This window comes from Haemaphysalis longicornis, unplaced genomic scaffold (genome assembly GCF_048455015.1).
Source record: "Haemaphysalis longicornis isolate Haplotype H1 unplaced genomic scaffold, Haemaphysalis longicornis Haplotype H1 scaffold_1, whole genome shotgun sequence".
Lineage (NCBI taxonomy): Eukaryota > Metazoa > Arthropoda > Arachnida > Ixodida > Ixodidae > Haemaphysalis > Haemaphysalis longicornis.
Window position 1 is genome coordinate 205613428 of NW_027526203.1, and position 18950 is coordinate 205632377.

The 18950-nt window shown below is 50.1% G+C and overlaps 1 protein-coding gene across 1 annotated transcript; it reads left to right on the forward strand.

The window, feature by feature from the left end:
* The first annotated feature begins 5597 nt into the window (after nucleotides 1-5597).
* Nucleotides 5598-6824, forward strand: LOC144156685 (dnaJ homolog subfamily B member 6-B-like). The gene has a single exon (XM_077688389.1). The coding sequence runs from the start codon at nucleotides 5598-5600 to the stop codon at nucleotides 6822-6824; it is 1227 nt and encodes a 408-aa protein (XP_077544515.1).
* Nucleotides 6825-18950: the final 12126 nt, after the last annotated feature.

Consider the following 18950-nt stretch of genomic DNA (forward strand, 5'->3'; position numbering starts at 1 on the left):
CCTTTACGCGCTCCTTTATTGCGAACTACGAAGACACGTACACGTTTCGCTTGCGTTTGTTGCAATGTTTATTTTGATGCCGCCTATGCGGCTTCCCAAAATGGCTATCCAAGAAGGGGTCCAATGTGGTTGCGCTGGGCCGATCTTGCGCAGTGTTGCCGGCACTGCGGCAAGGGAGGGGAGCGTACTAGCGCTGTTAACGGCGCTGCTAGATGTTTCCTTTCCCTTTACCCACTCAGACTGCCCCAGCTGCTCCCATTGCCTCCGCTGCCAAGTAACCAGGCCTTCGATTTTCTCTTGCTCACTCACAATTAGCGACCTTGCGCTCCACACCGACGCTCCGAGTGTGTACGTACGTCAACAACACCTGTTGCTCAGACGTGAAAGACCCAAACATTCCCTCTCATCTATCTCCTAACTCCTCTCCAACTAGGTTATTTTTGTCGAACATGCGGACTGGTCCCTGCGGAGAGCCGTCCTGGCCACGTATAGAATTTTCGCCTAGGTATATACAGCTTCGTAGTAAAAATTTCAGCACAAACAAAGCAGCAGCTCAGTCACAGCCAGGAGACATGAATTCAGCCAAGAGTGCAAAGAATAGGTATAGCCTTTTGCCACTGAAAACTGGTTGCAACTGCGTGATACACATATTGGTATAACTACGTAGAAAAAACGTGGCACTCTTCCGGTCACTATTTCGGATACACTGACGTACCAGATACGCTTCAGAGACTCCAGATCAACTGTGGACAAAGAACAGACGTTTAGATGTTATGTCCAACATCATTTTTTGTTCGTTCTACCCTTTCCTCGAACACCCGACCGAAATAATGATTGGTTATCATAAAAGAATGCAACTCATGGAAGACATAAACTTCGAGTTCACTATTTAGGGCGTAAATGGCGACTTAACAATCCCACATGCGACTCAACACGCAGAACAGGGATGAGACGGAATTCCTTATTCAATGATGCGAAACCTACAGCAGAACCAAAGAGGGTGATTTACTGCTATCCTGTATTGCAGCATGGAAAGCTGGTCGAAGCCCGTCCTTGTAAAAATGCCCGTGCTACAGTGCAAAAGAAACCAGGGAGAGACCGTAGAATGATCAGTAACTTAAAACCTATATTTATCGCTGGCTGCACAAGTAAGGTTCTGTAAAAAATTACGCTAATATACTTCAATGGCCCAGTGAGACCACACACCAGGTATCCCACACATAAATAGGCTTCCGAAAGCACATCAGCCCACAAGGCTCCACGCTCCAAGCCAAAAACAGTCTCTGCTCAACACAAAGTTTTGAACCATAAGGAATGATAGCGGGAGCAGACATTACGAAAGCATCGACAACGTGGCACTCTCGTCCATACTCACGAGTATTCAAGAAATTGCCGAGGAATTGCGATCTTCAAGTGCACAGAACCGTAAGACTGATTGGACCCAATTAAACACTCTCCAAATCCTCGGAACTCTATCGCGGATGTTGAAACACTCTCGAAACCCCACCGCATGGAATAAAAGAACATGGGTGCTCAGACCCCGGGTGCTCAGCAAGCAATTTGGCATTGATTTTTTTCAAGGCCGAGTTGATTTCTGACGTTTTTGGTAGTTTTGCTGGGCAAATGGAACAATCCCAACCCCACCCCGTCCATCTTCTACTTTATCCTTCTCTGACTGCCGCATTTCAACTCTACTGACTCACGATTTCCGATGGTGACCGGATACGAATTGGTTGGTGAGTAAACTAAGAACGAATGGCCTTAAGATAATACTGGACTATGGCAAGTGGCAAGGCAAAACAATGAAAAGGCCCCGCTAGGACGGCAAAGTAGGAATGTTTTCTGAATGCTAGCTTGACCTGCGGTAATCAAGGTTTCCTCATTCTCAAGTGAACCACGTACACGAAAAGGACTGCACATTAAATATGCTTGTTTTTCCCTGGCAAATTCAGTCCTGGAAATTTTATGGTTGTTTATTCATTATGTTACGTTGTCACAGAAGTGATGAGGCGGGCCATGGTTATGGACGATGAACGATCTATTGGTTAAGATGGATGCATGATCTATTTACACACGATCTATGTACAAGGTGGTGGTGGTGGTGGTTTAACTGGTTTATTGAGTGGAGAGGTTGGAAGCGGATCTGCTCCCCACTACTCCATTTCACCAATATAGGGTCATAGACCCGGCTATACTATTCCACTGTGCATCACACTTTCGTGAGTACTAAAAGTTGTCTGTAAAATGTCCTCCTGGGTTGGTGGTCACTGAGTCACGACAAAAATCTATTATGTCACCTAATACTTTGTCACTATTCTTGTTGAGGTAAAAAACACATTCAGGGCAAGAACAACAAGGTGGCCATGGTTGAGACCAGGCCAGGCAACGTGTTGTTGTTGTTGTTTTTGCCCCTTTAGATATGGTACATACGCAATCAGGGGTTCGTCCAATCAACAGAGGATGATTAAAACAAATGGAATTCTATCTAATCAGGAGACACTTAGAAAAGATAATGTAGACCGGTTGGGCCCAACCCAGCTTCGTCATCGTCGCAGATGCTCGTGCGTAACGCTACGCGCCACTGTCGTCTTCCTCGTCTTCTATGGCGTAACATTACCCCATCCTGGAAGGCCACCGTCCCGATCGAGGCCGCGGTAGCATGGTGAGTTCGGTAAAGATGAACGACTTATCTTTTATGAACGAGTTAAATAACGCTTTTAACAAAAAGTTTTTACCTACAGCCATAGAAGATTGGAATAACCTGCCCGAAACCATAGTCAACGAACGTGACCCCATAGTATTCAAACAGTTAATCGCATGTAATTGCAGTTGTTGTTAGTTTAGTTTTTCCTTAATTGTTACAGTTCCTTCATGTATATATGTATTTGCATACGTTGGTGACATTTCATTATAAACCTGCCCCACGTGTATGCCTGTACAATCGACCATCCCTCATGGTAAAATTTTGTACTTGCCCTCCCCTTATGTAATACCCCGCAAGGGCCCCTTAGGGGTCCAAAAATGAGGATGATGATGAATACACAATGAAGAAGCTCTTGCCACCCCGGATGTAATCGTCACGCAAGAGCATCTGCGACGACGACGAAGAAAGGAAGCACGCGAGCTCACTGGCTTACCCGGCACCATTGTGGACCAGGCTTGCTGTTCATTCGAGTTCGAGGCCCCCCCCGGAGAGAGAGAAATAACATTTATTGAAAGAGCTCCCCCTTATGGGGCGGTGGCGGCTGCCCACAGGGCCGCAGCGACCTGGAGGCCTCCGGAGGTGACTAGCACCTGGTCCGAAACCTACACGGAGCAAGGAGCAAGGACGCGCCGACGAGCGCATCCCCATGGTCTTCCGCCACCGGGCTATGATACATTGTGGAACAGGCTTGCTGTTCGATCGAGTTCGAGGCTACCCCCGGACAGGGAGCATGGAGCCCGTACACGCCGACGAGCCCATCCCCGTGGTCTTTCACCACCCTGCTATGGTACATTGTGGACCAGGCTTGCTGTTCTTTCGAGTTCGAGGCCACCCCCGGACAGGGAGCATGGAGCCTGTAAACGCCGACGAGCCCATCCCCGTGGTCTTTCACCACCCGGCTATGGTACATTGTGGACCGGGCTTGCTATTCTTTCTAGTTCGATGCCACCCCTGGACAGGGAGCATAGAGCAAGGACACGCCGACGAGCCCATCCGTATGGTCTTTCACCACCCGGTCATGGCAGGAGACGGTGATTCCCCCATGTCCAAGACTACAAGTGACGACAGTACGAATGGCTCGGTTCTGGACATGTCCGGCGACTTGTCCGTCGAGAGCTTCAACAACGACGCTGGAGGCGTTTTCTTCTCGCACACACCAGCGAGCCCAATCCATCCTCACCGTTGGTTAGAGGTGTCGCTCCGACGATTCGACGACAGCGGGTTCATTTAGCCTGGCATCAAGCGTACCAGCAGTGCCAAACGCGGAAGAATCGTGGAGGAGCTGGATCTTCTCAGCACTCATCCGTTCAAGATCTTACCCAGATCTCTTTGTGGGAACTTCTTGGACCGTAGCTCACGGCATGAATGGCATGTCGCACAACATTGCCGCTCTTAACGTATAGGCAGAAGACTGCACTTGACAGTTGCCTATAAAACTTCGCATGAATATTTGTTTCGCTTGATTGTGTGTGTACGTTTCGCGTATATCTTTGTATATCACCTTTACCCCCATCTGCAGTGCCAAATCGGGCTGCTAGTTTGGCTGACATCGCCAGCACATTCAGAACTTTCTGTCTCTTTACGACCCCTTTGTCAAGAGAGCAGTCCACCACAAAAAAAGGTAAACGCGGCTCCCCCCCCACCCCCAAAAAAAAATCTAACAACCGGATGATTTCCGCACTGGCATGCATGTCCCCAAAACATCCGGCCACGATAACCTGGCTGGCATTGACAGGACCCCTTCCATGCGACCTACAGGCGCACCGTATCAACCAGCTGTCAGGCTGATACAGATTTGAAATCCATGAGCATCCCACAGTTAAGCAGCCTTATTGGAATGCTCAAGGCCATGCTGCTGCAGATACCGTTGTCATGCATCCCTCCAGCCCTATACCTCCCTGAATAAGCGCGTATGACATAATGTCCATGCTTGCGACGAAAGGGCATGAAGACGCCGAAGAACGTCACAACTGTTCGCGGGACCTGGGAGTAAAGGTCCTCAGGATGTAAAGTATTTCCTTCTCTCTTTCTCCCTCCGTCGCTTGCTCTTTTAGAGAACGCAATAATTTGTGTGACACTGATTCCGCCTAAACAGTGAGATCTTGTTCTGTACCGATTACGACGAAGAATTTGCCCCTTTAGTTTGGAACCGCACTTCAGTTTTTATAAAATGTTTGTCCTTTCGGAACAATGTTTTGTTGCAACATGCTCCGAAGGAAAAAAAAAACGTTTCCTTGATGTCGTCAATTATTCCACGGTACCGCCGAGCAGAAAAATAATATTCCTGATGATGAAAACTTGAGAAATTAGAAAAAAAAGAGTAGGTATAATGCAACCATTAAACTTTTCCAGGTGGGCTTTACCTTAAGCAAAGCAACCAAGATAGAAAGCGAACTTTCAAATGCATACACATCTGCTGGTAATTTAACATGCAAGACGTCTATATTCAAATGGCTAAATCAACTGGGATGGAAGAGTTTGCCTCGCCAACGTGCCGCTCCTTTCTTCCATTTTTCCAACAAGTAAAAGACATAGGCAATGTTTGGCGTAGTTGAACTGAATATTTTTATTGTCAGTTATGAATATCATGATATCATTATTTGTAATTATCGTAATAAATGATTAAAATATGTTATCTAACAAATAATTTCACTCTGACGTAGATATTCTCATGGCTATGTTAAATGAAAGGCCTGACGTTTGAAGACGAGGAAAGGGGTCAACATCAAGATGCCGGCGAGCGAAGAAGGCGACGAAAGCTGTTAAGGGATCTGCTGTTTCTGAGACACTTCAAAATTCCACTCACAAGTCAAGGTAAAATTATTCGCTTTGTTCCTGTCTCCTACGACACGCTTCTCGGCCAAGAAATCACCCCGCAAAGATAGCAGCAGCGATGAGTGGTGCCGACGATTACTACCGCCTGCTAGAAGTGCCACGGCATGCGACGCAAGAAGAGATTCGGCGTGCCTACCGTCGTCTGGCCCTCAAGTGGCACCCGGACAAAAACCCTGACAAAAAGGAGGCGGCCGAGGCCCGCTTCAAGGCTATTTCAGAGGCATACGAGGTGCTGTCCGACGAGACCAAGCGTGGCCAGTACGACCTGTACGGCCCGACTGGCTACGATCATAGCCATCCCAGCGACGTTAATGAAGGCAGCGGCGGCGGCGGCGGCGGCAGTGGCCGCTACACGGGAACCAGCAGCTTCGCCTTCACCTTTCGAGATCCCCAGGAGTTGTTCCGGGAGTTTTTCGGCACAACCGACCCTTTCGAGGAGCTGCTCCGAACTGTGCGACAGGCTGGCAGTGGACTCCAATCCCAGCAGCAGGGTGCGACGCCGTCGTCACGCAAAAATACGGGAGGCCCGAGTGCCCCTGGGCCGTTATCGGCCGGTAGCGCGTTCTCGTCGTCACGTCCCAGTGAGCAAAGCATCAGAGGCGGGAACGTTATGAGGCCGGGCGCCCTCTTCGACCTGGACGACCTTCTGTTCGGCTGCTGCGGCGGGGTCGCAGGTGGTCCCGGCGGCATAGGATTCATCCCTTTCGCAGGACTCGCTGGCTTGCCGCTGCAGCAGATGAGTGCGGCGCGCTTCGTGAACGGCAAGCGCTGCGAGACTCGCACCATTGTCCAGGATGGCGTCAAGACTGTTTTGAACTTCGAGGATGGCCGCCTGGTTTCGCGCACTATCAACGACGTCCCTCACGATGTGCCCAAGACAAGGACAGCGGAGGAGGAATGCAGCAGGGAGGATGTCCTGGCGAGCACCCCGTCGAGAAAAGCCAGCGATGGCCTCTATGCGCAGCAGCCGACTGCCGTTGGTGGCGGTGGGGCACAGGTAAGCAGCCCCAAACCGCCAACGCAAGGGACGAGGGGAAGCCACTCGTACAAGCCGCCCGCACCGCGTAACTCAGTTAAGGCTGGAAAGAGCCGCATCCGAACAGCCGCCAAATCTGCCTCGAAGGGCCCCCGCAAAGAATCAAGCAACGAAGCGGCGAGCGCGTCTGCTGCTGCGGTTACAAGCTCCTCCAAACTACCCCCTCAGCAACCACCGAAGCCGCCGCAGCAACCGGCTCCTCAGGCGGCGGTTACCAAGCGTAAAGGATCCAGAGCCGGCAAGAACTGATAAAATATAGCGTTCAAATGCTCTCACCGTTATTTGCGTTTAGCGTTTAGAAGAGCTTTACCGCGCTTCATTTGCGAGATGAAAACAGTCCCTCCCTCCTATCGCAACATTCGGCTTTTGAGTTGTCCTTTTCGGGGTTGGGGCTGTTGGTGTCTCCTGTCGACGCCGTCGTCGTCGTAATCATCGTTTCATGTAGTCACGGTACTAAAACGCCGGGAAACGCGTTTACGCCTCGCGCTAGAACGTAACGCGTACTAAAAAAACACCGGGACACTCATTTACGCCTCGCGCTAGAGAGCTTCGTCCTTCAAAGACAAAAGACCTTTCCAGCAAACATGTATACCTCTACCCCCCAACGGTTTCACCTCCGTTGGTGAAAACGCCAACGCGCCAAAAATACACTTGTACACTGCATGCTTCGCCCCTCCCCAGGTTTCATGATAGTGGAGGTGGCCCAGGATATTTTTACTCGCTCATTAATTGACCGGAAAGCAGACAGCTGTGCGAGGTCACCCCTCATCAACACATGGCAGCCGCCGGGAAACGAAGACGTCCACACTTGTCCTTAGAGTTAATAGCCACCTCTAGTTGGCTGCTAACTATATAGAGAAGTGTAAAATTAGTTGGCTAGTAATTGTCGGCGCGCCGGGAAATTTATGTTTCTGCATATTGGAGCGCTTACATGAACGTTTTGTTGTATTTCGCGATGGCTGCATCGAAAATATTAATTTATGACTTTTCTTTGGGTTAAACCATTTGGCCAAGAACACACTTCTCCGCAAACACTGGCTTTCTACCGCAGAAACCGACACGATTGAAGGCCAGCTGTGGCGAGTGCGGCGCTATCCCCATCTCATTTAGGTGAACGTAACTGCTCGCTGTAAATAGTCGATTGGCTAGCAGTAAATGACGCGGGTGTTTTGGAGTCCCCTGCCTCCCTCCCACAAAAAAAATAAACATCCGCCTCGCATTTGCCATACGCTCCAAAATATTGGGGGTCATAACGAACGTAGTCGGGATTAATAATACGGGTGTTTTGTTTGTAGTGATGACATAATGAAAATAAACTTTTTATACAGCATCTAATGTCATTTTTGCACAAAAAAGAGAGCCGTTGGTCCCAAGTGGCGGTTTACGCCATGACGCCATAGTGTACGCGTCGACGACGAAAATAGGTGGTTTATATCTAAATTCTCGACGAATCTCCCGCGTCAACGACTACTACGACTGCAATTACGTTGGCTGTTTTTGTGTTAGCGTGATATTTTGAGAACCAAACGAAATTTACTAGAGAAATAAAACAACGAAACAAAAATACAACAGCACAGCGCACGCGCTAGGCTTCTGCGACAGCCTATAGACCTTACGCAAAAGTGCCGCCATCTACTGGGAGAAAAACGAAACGAGCACGCGACGCCATGTTGGGGGATGGCGGTCGTGGGATTGCTTGGTACAAAGCGTGTCAGGGTCTTCCTGGGCTTGGCGATTCTTTTATATTCAGATGTATGCGCAGAAAAATGAGCGACGAGTGATCTGTGGACCTTTCTCTGTTGCCCACATATGCGAGCGACTTCGTAAATACGCATTATGCATTGAAAAAACAGTCAGGGAGGCACCGGCAGGGGAGCTTTTGGAGGCTGTCGCGTTTCTTGTCTCTTTTTTTTTTTTTTTTGATATGAGAACGCGAACATTGAAAGTACATCCGTGTTGGTTCGCATCCTGCGGGAGGTCATTCCTGAAACGCTTCGAGCCGATGCTGGCTGCCCCGACCGAAGTTGAAATGGGGGAGGGGGGCACTCCGCGATGTAGATATACGCTAAGGGTCCTCTGGGACGCAGAGGAAACCTACAAAAAAAAAAATAAACTGCATATCTTGCATTTTTTAACAGCGGAGCTGTTGTAGCTGGCCGTAATGTGTAGCACGTAACCTGTGTGGCGTGTAGCGCGTTAAACATTGCCAATATATTACCAATAAATTGCCAATGAATAATTATTCTACCAATACATTGCCGAGCACTGGTGAGCGCGTGCCTCGCAGCGGCCGCCGAGCATCCCCAGCAAACGCAAAGGCTTTAGAAAAAAAAAAGAAACTGCGAAAACCTTAGAGAGCGAGAAAATTCCGAGCGCTCGTCAGCGCGTGCCTCGCGGCGACAGCTGAGCGTTTCCTGCTCGCGCCCTGGACAACAAAACTGGGTGCACACTACCGCTTAGAAAATTCCGCTCGAAAAATTTGATCTTGGGAAAATAGGCTACGGTCGAACAGCAGGCGACGAGCGGTAAATGACCGATACACGGTTTACTACGTACGTTATTAGTTGCGCTACTCATGGCGCTACGTGAAGGTTGCAACTCTCGCGGTTATTTCCTGTAACGTTCGGCAAATGAAAGAATGCGTAGTACTTCCATAAAAGCCCTGCGAACGTCCAGAATAAAAAGAAAACACGGGCGCGCAAAGCACGAACGGCAGACTCAAAACTGATCTCGATAAAGTACGAGCTCACCGATGCAGTGCGCCTTAACTACCAGCAGGCAGGAGTGCTCGGCGGCGAATACAGGGCTAGAAAATAGCTACCTTTGGTACCTTTTTAGTCCTGCACATATTATTCGTTTCGTGACTATTCATGCGATCTAGCTATAATATTACTGCGCTAAGAAGTCGACACCCGCAAGCGACTTCACGAAGGGCTCGAATCACGCTTCCGTTGAGAAATAAAAAAAAAAGATGTGTACGCTTTTTCCGTGGTCGTCCTCGTATCACCTTCGTGTACAGCAAGTTACACGGCAGTACTTAAGCATCTTGGACAACGATAAATGCTGACGTGCGCGTCGCTAATCCCGGGCTATCATGTATTGGCCGCGAGGCCCACCACTGGAGAGGCTGGCGCTGCGATCGTTTTGACGTCACTTGTAGGATCACCGTTCCTAACTTGCTGCACAGTTTGCTTGCAGCGCGTGACCCATCGCTTAGGAAGCGCGTTCTAAAAGTATTTTCGGGTTAATTTCCGCCGTTTGAAGTTAATTCTCAGTGCGTCAAGCGCAGTTTGACGTCATGGGCATTTTATAACCATATCAACTGTGGTACATTCTCCGCAAACAACTTGAGCGTGGTGGCGTATGACGTATGCGACCGAAGCGTAAGCTGCGGCTCGTTTCCCCGATCAACAATGTAGACTACGATTATCGCCAAGCTAAGTTTCTAGATTTCCCTTGTTTGCAACAAATGTATAAAGAAAGAAATCATGAAGCGTTTACTGTTCGCAGAAACACGCGCACCCGCCGTGCCTGCCCGCACGGCCGACGGAGCAGCTAGAACCGACGCAGGTCGCGGCAGCAACAACTTGTCGTCGCTTTTTAAAATCATGCTAGTTGTGGAAAAGTCATTCGACAGCAGTGAATGTGGATGTTAGAGTGGTGAAGAATTGTGCTAGGTACTGTCATCAGCTGTGGTATTCAAAGCGATGCTCGAATATCTGCCGCGATCTACGCGTACCGTTCCCGGACTCGGTCCCGGCACCGCCGGCCCGTTCACGCGCGGTGCGGCGAGCCGCCGAAGGATAGGATGCCTGCGCGCAAGCATCGGCCGAGGCCGTGGCAGGTATCTTGATCATCGATCGCTTAAAACGGCATTTACCGCGGATACAAAGTTACACAAACAAGAAAGGGGGTGACAGTGAAGTGAATAGTTGTATTAGGGACTCTCATTCGCAACTGTAACTATAGCGGCGAAGAAATATCTGCCGCGACGTTAAGCCTAAAGTTCCCAACATTCGATTACGTGCACCTGAAGCCGGCGGCAAGTGGTTCGAGAAGACCCTCTTCTCGCGGGCGTGCGTGTTGCGTTTGGGTTCCCCTATCACTTTGGGGGCCACCACCGCTCGGTTCTCCTACTTTAAAACTCCCAATTACCCCAAATCATTAACGACGTGTTTCGCCGTACACAGCCTCGCCTTCTGTGAGCAATCATTAGTTTCGAAATTGATGCTAGAGGAAGGCAGGCTCACTGTGAACAGACAAGAGCCCACGTTGCAATTATACATTCCCACGCCGAAGTCCTAATGAAAACTAAATATAGCCATGTCCAAACCCGCTCGAAGGCGTTGAAAACTCGCGTTCATACCATTCATGCATTGTGGACAAGTTGTCGCGAAAAGTAAACATATCAGTCGTGCAGAGTACAGGCTACGGCAGTGATCGTTAATCAAATCTGGGAATAATTATGAAAAACATTTTAGGGGAAATATGCACTGCTTAAGCCAAACTGCGCATCATAGCAACACTATTAAGCATGAGCGGCGAAGCAATCTGATCACCGTTCTCACGTAGTCATTCATTTACCAGGCAAGGCGAGCAGTACGCGCGGTCAGATCCCATGTGACCGACGCGCTTCCGTCACTGTTACAAGGTGTTTCCTTGCACACACAGTCTCGTACATGTCATGTCACAAGTATTTCATAATGAATTTACAGCGTACTTTTCTCGGCATCACTTGCATCGTCTTTGGCGTTAGCTGGCGGCGTACGAGCTGTGGGACGCGGCAGCGTCGCCGGGAAAAAGCGAGTCGCTGATTGCTCGCCCAGAATTATTCGGGTTGCAGACAACTTTTTTGGGTAATTTTCACATCAAATCCACGAGGAGGGGGGGAGGGGTGGAGACGGTGACCACAGACACACACACACAAAAACACGCGGCCGCATACGCACAGGAAATGGGTTGTAGGCTTGTAGCCGACGACAACCCGACCCGGCGTACAACAAGTGACGTCATTCGTAGGTGGCGCCAGGGTATGTCCTCGAGGCCAATACTGCCATGGAGGAAGAAAAAGTTAGGAGACGGCGCCGCGGGAGAAACGTGAAGCCTGTACATAAAAAGTAAAATCAAAGTCGGCCCAGTCGTCACTGCACCACGTGACCCCACCGCACCGCCTCCGTATGGGCCGCCGCACTCTTCAATTTCGTCTGCTCGAAACTGCTCTGCGGCCCGTTGTCGCGAAGCCTGCTATATGTTGGTTTTTCTTCCCACGGCTTTTGTCTTCCGCACGTACGCGGCACTCCTGCCCGCACGCGGGCATAAGATCGCCGAGCAGGCAAATGCAGGAAGGACGGGGAACAGCTACCGCCAACGAAACACGAGAGATGCGCCGGAGTCGGAGACCGCCGTAGCCGCCGGCCCACCCGACCTTGAAGGTCACATGCTGGGCCGACTGCGGCGGCTTGAGAAAGGGAAACGGCGGGGGGAGCGGCTTCAACGGACCTGGGCTTGCGAAGGCTAGCTGCGTGACGTCATGCCGTCTCCTAACTTTTTCTTCCTCCATGAATACTGCGGTATCCGGAGGTCCGGGAATCCCCCAACATGGCGGAAGCGCACGCGGTTCCCGCGAGAGGGCGCCAGTTTTTGCATAAGGTCTATTTCGCTACCGCAGAGGACGCCGCGCCGCCGCGGAGCCGTTTCTGTCCCCGGTCGAAACGTTAGAATAAATAGTTATGTTTTTCAATGTGACTTCTCTATCGTACAGTTAACCTTATAGACAGGAACCTTTTCTCTTAACTTGTGTGTGTGTGTGTGTGCGTGCGTGCGCGCGGCGTGTGTGCGTGCGTGCGTGTGCGTGTGCGTGCGTGCGTGCGTGCGTGCGCGCGTGCGCGCGCGCGCTCACTGATATTTACCCCCTATATGTGCACCGATAAACTACCAGACCTCCGTGGGTGAGCTTCGACTATACGTACTATCGGCCATAACAGTAATCGGACCACGGCGCATGCAGCCGGATCGGCAGCAGGGCCGCACCGCGACACTCGCCCTCACCCTCGCTGCCTTCCGGGTGCTTACCATGCCTGATAAATTTTTAGTGCAGCGTTCGGTCGCTCAGGTGCTGACGTTCTCGACGAAGGGAATCCCGCATCGCCGTTTATTGAGCACTTGGCGCTGTCGCGCAGTAGCGGACGGCCTCCCCCGCATCATACAGCGGCGCTGGGAACGAAAAAAGACGCGTTTTGTGTTACAGTGGTGTAGACAAGAACTACATGCGAGCGTAGCACACCCTTATAAAAAATGACGTCCTAGGGCTTTCGTGAATTGACAGGGCAGGACCTAAAGATTGTCTTCTGAGCAATGCACATGTGTCTAAAGGTGGATCCGAGTTTAAGATTGCTTTTTCACGTGAGGTATTGCGCAGCGAAGCATGTCCATGTACCGAGAGAGTATAATTGCAGAAAACGGCTCCAACTCTTGTTTTATTACAACTATTTCAAAACACATAACATAAAAATTAACCGCTAAGACGACTTTAAGCGTTACGCCCAGTTTTATTACGCCGAGTATCATCATTCCGCCGAGTTTCAGTTACTTTTCAATATTACATAGTTCACCGTGAAATTCTCAATATTGTGGAATTCCAAACGGTTGGCAATACGTGGAGTTCTACCGGGGAGGGAAAAGGACAGCCCCATGTTTTTATGCTGGAATAAAGCTCTACTACAGTGCTCACGGATCGAAACGCGACACTGCGAGCGCGTGGCATGCGGTACATGCAGTTCCCCCGTGGACGCCCGTTGTTGTGCCAGAGCGCCTGGCCCAAAGGCGTTGCACGAGGCGACGCGCCAACAGCGAGGCTGAGTCACGCCTCTCCCTTTCGTCGCTGCGGCGCGGCCGATTCCCGCATCTCAGAACGCTGCGGCGCGGCCGACTCCTGCATCTCGAAACGCTGCGGCGCGGCCGAATCTCTCAGCGGAGAACGACCCAAACAAGCGCATGTCGCTACGCCCGGAGGCGAGGTCACGGAGACGGCGGCGGCATCGCTCTCCCTTTCCCCATTGGCGGCGCAGCTGACTCACCGCTTCGCTACCATTCGTCAGAATTCAAACTTCAGGCAGCGAGAGCCCTGATTGGAGCATTTCGAACTTCTTGGGGCCACAACGAACTCCCGGGCTATAAAAGAAGCCCGGAGGCTCTCATCGTCGGCATTCCTCGGCGGCTTCTCTCCGGCACCAGTCTCTTCGGAAGCACCGAGTGAAAGGGTGCTGTCGCCTTTGTGCGAGTTATGTAACGTTTGCTTACCCTGTACATACTGTATATAAATGTTACTTCAAGTTTTCGTCGGCTCGAGAACTTCTTCGCTCTGCTCTGCGCCGCGTCGATAGCGGACGGAGCAAGGCAACATCGCTACACCGGTGACTGCGCTCGGGTGGCCAGTCCCAACAGTGGTGGCAGCGGTGGGATCGTCATTTCCCAACCTTGGAGGCAACAGTGGGACGCTCAATTCCCAACAGTGGTGGCAGCGGTGGGATAGTCATTCCCAACACCGTGGAAGCTAGGCGTTGCATTGTGCTATACCACGAGAATGAGAGCGTTTTAACCATAGGCTTGCTGCTTCCTGTTGCCAATAAGCGGTGCTGTGGTTCCCCGCAGCGACAGCGGTGCGCTGCGAGCCTGGAGCGCAGGAGCGCGTTTGTGCGCCCGTGGTAGCCGCCCGGTGGTCCGCGTAGCCAGTTTCACCACATCGTTTGCTCGCGCGCTCTTCTTACGCGTGCCCTTCCGATGCGACACAGATAATGTGCATGTAAGGCACGGTCACGCTTATGTGAGTAAAGCGAGCGTTCCCACGAAGGAACAGCCAACTTTATTTCATGACATAAACTAAAAAAAAAAAAATTCCCGCGCCTTCCCGCGATGGGAACACGAGTAAATGCAGAGCATTGGGGGTCGTTAACGCCCCGTAAAGTCGCGTTAGGGTGGGTAGTTGGGTCGTATTTGCGTTGGTGTTGGTTTGGGGTAAAGAGGAGAGTAAAGTCGCGTTAGGGTGGAGCAAGCGTCAACCAAGGAAGGAAGGAGCAAGGCAGTGACTGAAGCACGAGCGACCGCTAGCCGCTTTATATTTGCAGCGCGCGCAGTAGAGGGACAGCAGTACGGGGGGGAGAGCGCGCATGCGCAAGCAGCGCGCGCCCTTCCACGCCCCACCGCGCTGCTATCACGCACCTGTTACGCCGAGACCGCGATGGAGCGAACGGGCTGACTACGACGCATGCGCGCGCCAGCTGCTGTTGAGAGAGAGGAGGGAAGGAGGAGAGGCGCACCTGCTGCGGACGCGGAGCTGTTGACGCCGTCCGACGCAGGAAGAGGCGAGGCTAAGAAATGCTCTGCATTTAAAGGGACACTGAAGTGATATGTACACATTGCGGGATTACTAGCGCAAATTGTAGTCCGGAGTCCCCAGGCCATGTTTCGACCACTCTAGACGCGTTTAAGCGCTTTTATTTAGTAGAAAAACTAATTCGAAAATGCTGTCCTCCTCTCTTTACGCTCGCCCATTTTCTGTGGCGTTTTCGTGTGACGTCAGGAGGGGATGAGCTGGCAATTGGCTGCGGCGCTACTGCACGGCTCCCCGGCCAACAGAGTCAGTCTGCCCAGCGTTTCGTCCGCCGGCCGCCGGCGGTCGTCGCAGTCCAGGAGGTTAAAAAAAATTGCTTGGTCGCAATTCGTTCGCTTAGTTGAAACGAAGCCAGGACACGTTTGTAAATGGAAGAATTTGCCTTTCTTTACTTGGTTTGTTTGTACACTGTATCTAGCTCCAAGTCAAGGCCGCTTCACACAAGCGCTGCACAAGCGCACATGCGACGCTTCGCTGACTGGTACGCCAGTAGGAAAATATAAGGCCTCTTGAAGGCGGGAGAAGAGTCAGCGAAGTCAATATAGGTACTAAGGAAATAAAATCAACTGATATTTTTACCATACAGCGTAAAACTAGGGCGCGGGAAGCACTTTTTTGCGCTGGGCGAACAAGCACAGCGGTCAGCAGCACGACTACGCATCTGCGAACGCTTTTCCGTCTACGAAATGCAATTGCTAGATAGGAAAGCGCGTCAACGTTAACGTTGTCTTCTCTGCTCCCAACAAATTGTCGAAGCTAATGAACAGAGTCAATGGAAAAGAAAAACAGAAAGGCAAGTGCGCAACGCAGCATCGGGACCGGTTCGTGAATTGCTCAGTAGGCACAGTTTATTCTATACCTCTACGGTGTGGCAGGCAGTACGTCGGACAGTCGGGTCGTTGCTTAAACGATCGGCTTAGAGAACACAGGAATAATGTAGACAATAAGATTAGAGGACATCTGGGCATACACTGCAGAGACTGCAGAGATTGTGAGTGTAAGCCACTTTTTGATAAGACTAGGGTTGTAGCTCGACACGAGGATCAGTTGACACGAGAGATCATCGAGGCCCACCAGATAGTTTCCTTAAAAGACAACTGCGTTAGCAAAGCTTCTTTAGCATTGACAAAGAAAGAACTGCAATACTTATCAAATCATTAGATTTTACCGTGCAAAAGTACATTTGTAACGCGACCGTTTGAAATGTCATCCTTCACTTTTTTGTTTTTTTGTACTTGCTTGTGCTCCTCCCCACTTTCCTCCTTTCTTTCACTAGCTGTGTATCTTCCCGTATAAAATCGGACATCATAGTGAAAATAAAATGAGTTGATAGTAGCGCCGTGTCCCGTTCACTTCGTTTGTCCTTGTTCATTTTGCGCTTACCTACACAACAGTTAGAGCCGTTTTCTGCAATCATACTGACTCCGCAGATGGATATGCTTCACTGTGCAACCCTTAATGTGGGAAAGCCTTCTTACAAAAACCAAACTTCCACCAATCATTTTTCATAGGCAGCTTCACCTTTAGACACGAGTGCGCTGGTGAAAATACATTTTTTATGGGGAATATACGCTGTCGTATGAACATACAAACGCCCTAGGGTGTTTTTTAAAAAACAATTATAATATGGTGCTACGCTCACGTGCAATTCTTGCCTGCACTGTTCTGTAGTCGGAGATGATAAGTTGTGTTGTAGCCGTAGTCAGCTTCGCTGTCTATGGCTAGGTTCGCTGAAACCCGCCAAGACCCGCTACCTGCACTGTAACGGGTCGTCCTTCGTTCCCAGTGCCGATGTTTAATGCCCTGCGGCCATCCACTACTGCGCGACAGCGCCATGTGATCGATTAACGGCGATGTACGATTCCCTTCGTCGCCGACATCAGCAACTGAACGACAGAACGCTGCACTAGAAACTAAAGAAACTAATCAAGCATGACAAGCACCCGCGCCAGAGCGAGGTCGAAGATTCGCGTCGCTCCGAGCATAGAATTTCTGAGTAAGTATACTACAAAGGAAACTGCGCCTGTTGACCCAAGTCGGCGTGGAACGGTTATGGCCTCATGGGAAGACCACAGCTCGCTTGCATGTATATCGGATTCTTAAGCGTCTTCGTGGATTCGCTTTCTTTACTATGCAGTGCTATGTCTACGATGTAGCCACTCCGGCCGAAATGGCCCAAAATCGCTTCGCTTGAAAATTCAAAATTCGCTCCATTAGTTCATGCTAAGGCAGTTGTGCTTCATTGCAAGCAAGTGGGAGACCTAGTGCCGGCGAGCGACCATCATTATATATTTAGCACATCAGTTTAGTACATAATGTAAACACGTTAGTTTGTGGTAGGGAGAGTGTGCTTCCTGGTTGGTTTTTGCGGTAGCCGTACATATGTTAACAGCGCCCTGACATCTTGAGTGAGCGGGTAATTGGCCTTAGCGAAAGTTGTAGCAGAAGGTTGTCACGAAAACACGAACAAAAACACCGCGAAAGCGATGTTTCCATAGGTATGCCCATAAAACCTTTCGGGGATTTTCAAAGAATTTATTATTTGAAATGTTTGCAAAATAAAAATCTTTACAGGGGCCATGAAGACAAAATGCATGTTTGGTTCATTCAAATTATTGCCTCGTTAGAATCATGCTGACACCACTTTTAACGAAAACTTCGCTTAAATAAGCTGTATAATTAGGAAAAGAGGGAATCGCCATGCGACACACAAGCTCATTTCCCGCAGCAGAACCTATGGTATCATACCAGCCAGCTCTGTGATTGGCGGAGGCCTGCAAAAGCAAACGCAAATTAGGCAGAATTTATAAGCTTGCCGAACGAGCAATTTGCGCATAAATTTAGGGCACATTCTTTTTATATCAATAATAATGGTGAGACAAACAGTGGAAGTCACGAAAGCACACGTAAACATAGAAGTACGGACGCCTACTGCTGTTGGTACGGCGCGCACTATGCTTCGTTTAGATTCACAGCACGGCGGGGCTTTGGATTTGCTCAGACGACACTGGCCGATTGACGCACGCGATGGCGTCTTACGTGACCATATTTGTCGAGCGAGCACCATGCTTCACGGAACGATTATTTTCTCCATGAACAAAAAGAAGCCAGATTTAAATACGGTAACAAAGTAACCAAAGTAAGAAAACGGCTTGCCGAGTTGTGGTGGCACCATCTAAGTTGACTAACAGGATGCAAGTCTCCGCTCCACACCAAGTTTAGCTGAAAGACCTGTTCTTATGATGTCATTGCAAACGTCGTTCAAGTACACGTTTTGGCGCGAGAATCAAAATTTCAGCTTAAAATGACTAATTTCGCAGTGAATAAAGCATCATTTGCTTCCGGACAAGCGCTGGGGGCACTACAGAACACGAAATCTTTCGAATAAAACAAACTCGTATTTTGTCTTCATGGCCCCTTTAAGGAGTTTCTCCCAAAATTTTACATTATTTTTAAGTACCAGCTTTGTCTGCAGAGTAGTAGACATAGCCGTTCTGGCAGACTTTCAGAAAAAAAAAGCTTTACTTTTATTTCTTTTGCTTTATAACAGTGTTCTTTATTTAATAATAATATAAATACACCCTCTTTGTTGCGTGTTCGTGGCATTGTATTCAAATTCATGGCCACTAAAACGTTTCAATCCAAGCCAACGATGAAACTAAGGCGAGCGCACGGTATAATGGCGGCCCATGACGGCACAGACGGCTTTGGTGTGAGCCGCATAGACGCTAGCTCCAGATCTCTCTCTAGCGTACATAGTAAGAAACTCTATGACTCCGAGCGTGGCCTCCGCGATCGGCTACCGGCGACGCGCCGTTGCTCCGGCCGTCCCAATCGCCCGGAGAGAGCGTAAGTTGAAAAGGGGGCGTGGCCGCATTTTTCGCCGCCCCGCGGCGCGCGTAGCCTAAGGTCGCTTTCCCTGGCGCGGGCGGGCGTAGAGGACGAAAACTCAGCCTTCGCAGCCTGTGTACGACGTTTAATAATAA

What these genes read in the sequence shown, in the direction of transcription:
- LOC144156685 (XM_077688389.1), top strand. Translation starts at nt 5,598, where the DNA reads ATGAGTGGTGCCGACGATTACTACCGCCTGCTAGAAGTGCCACGGCAT.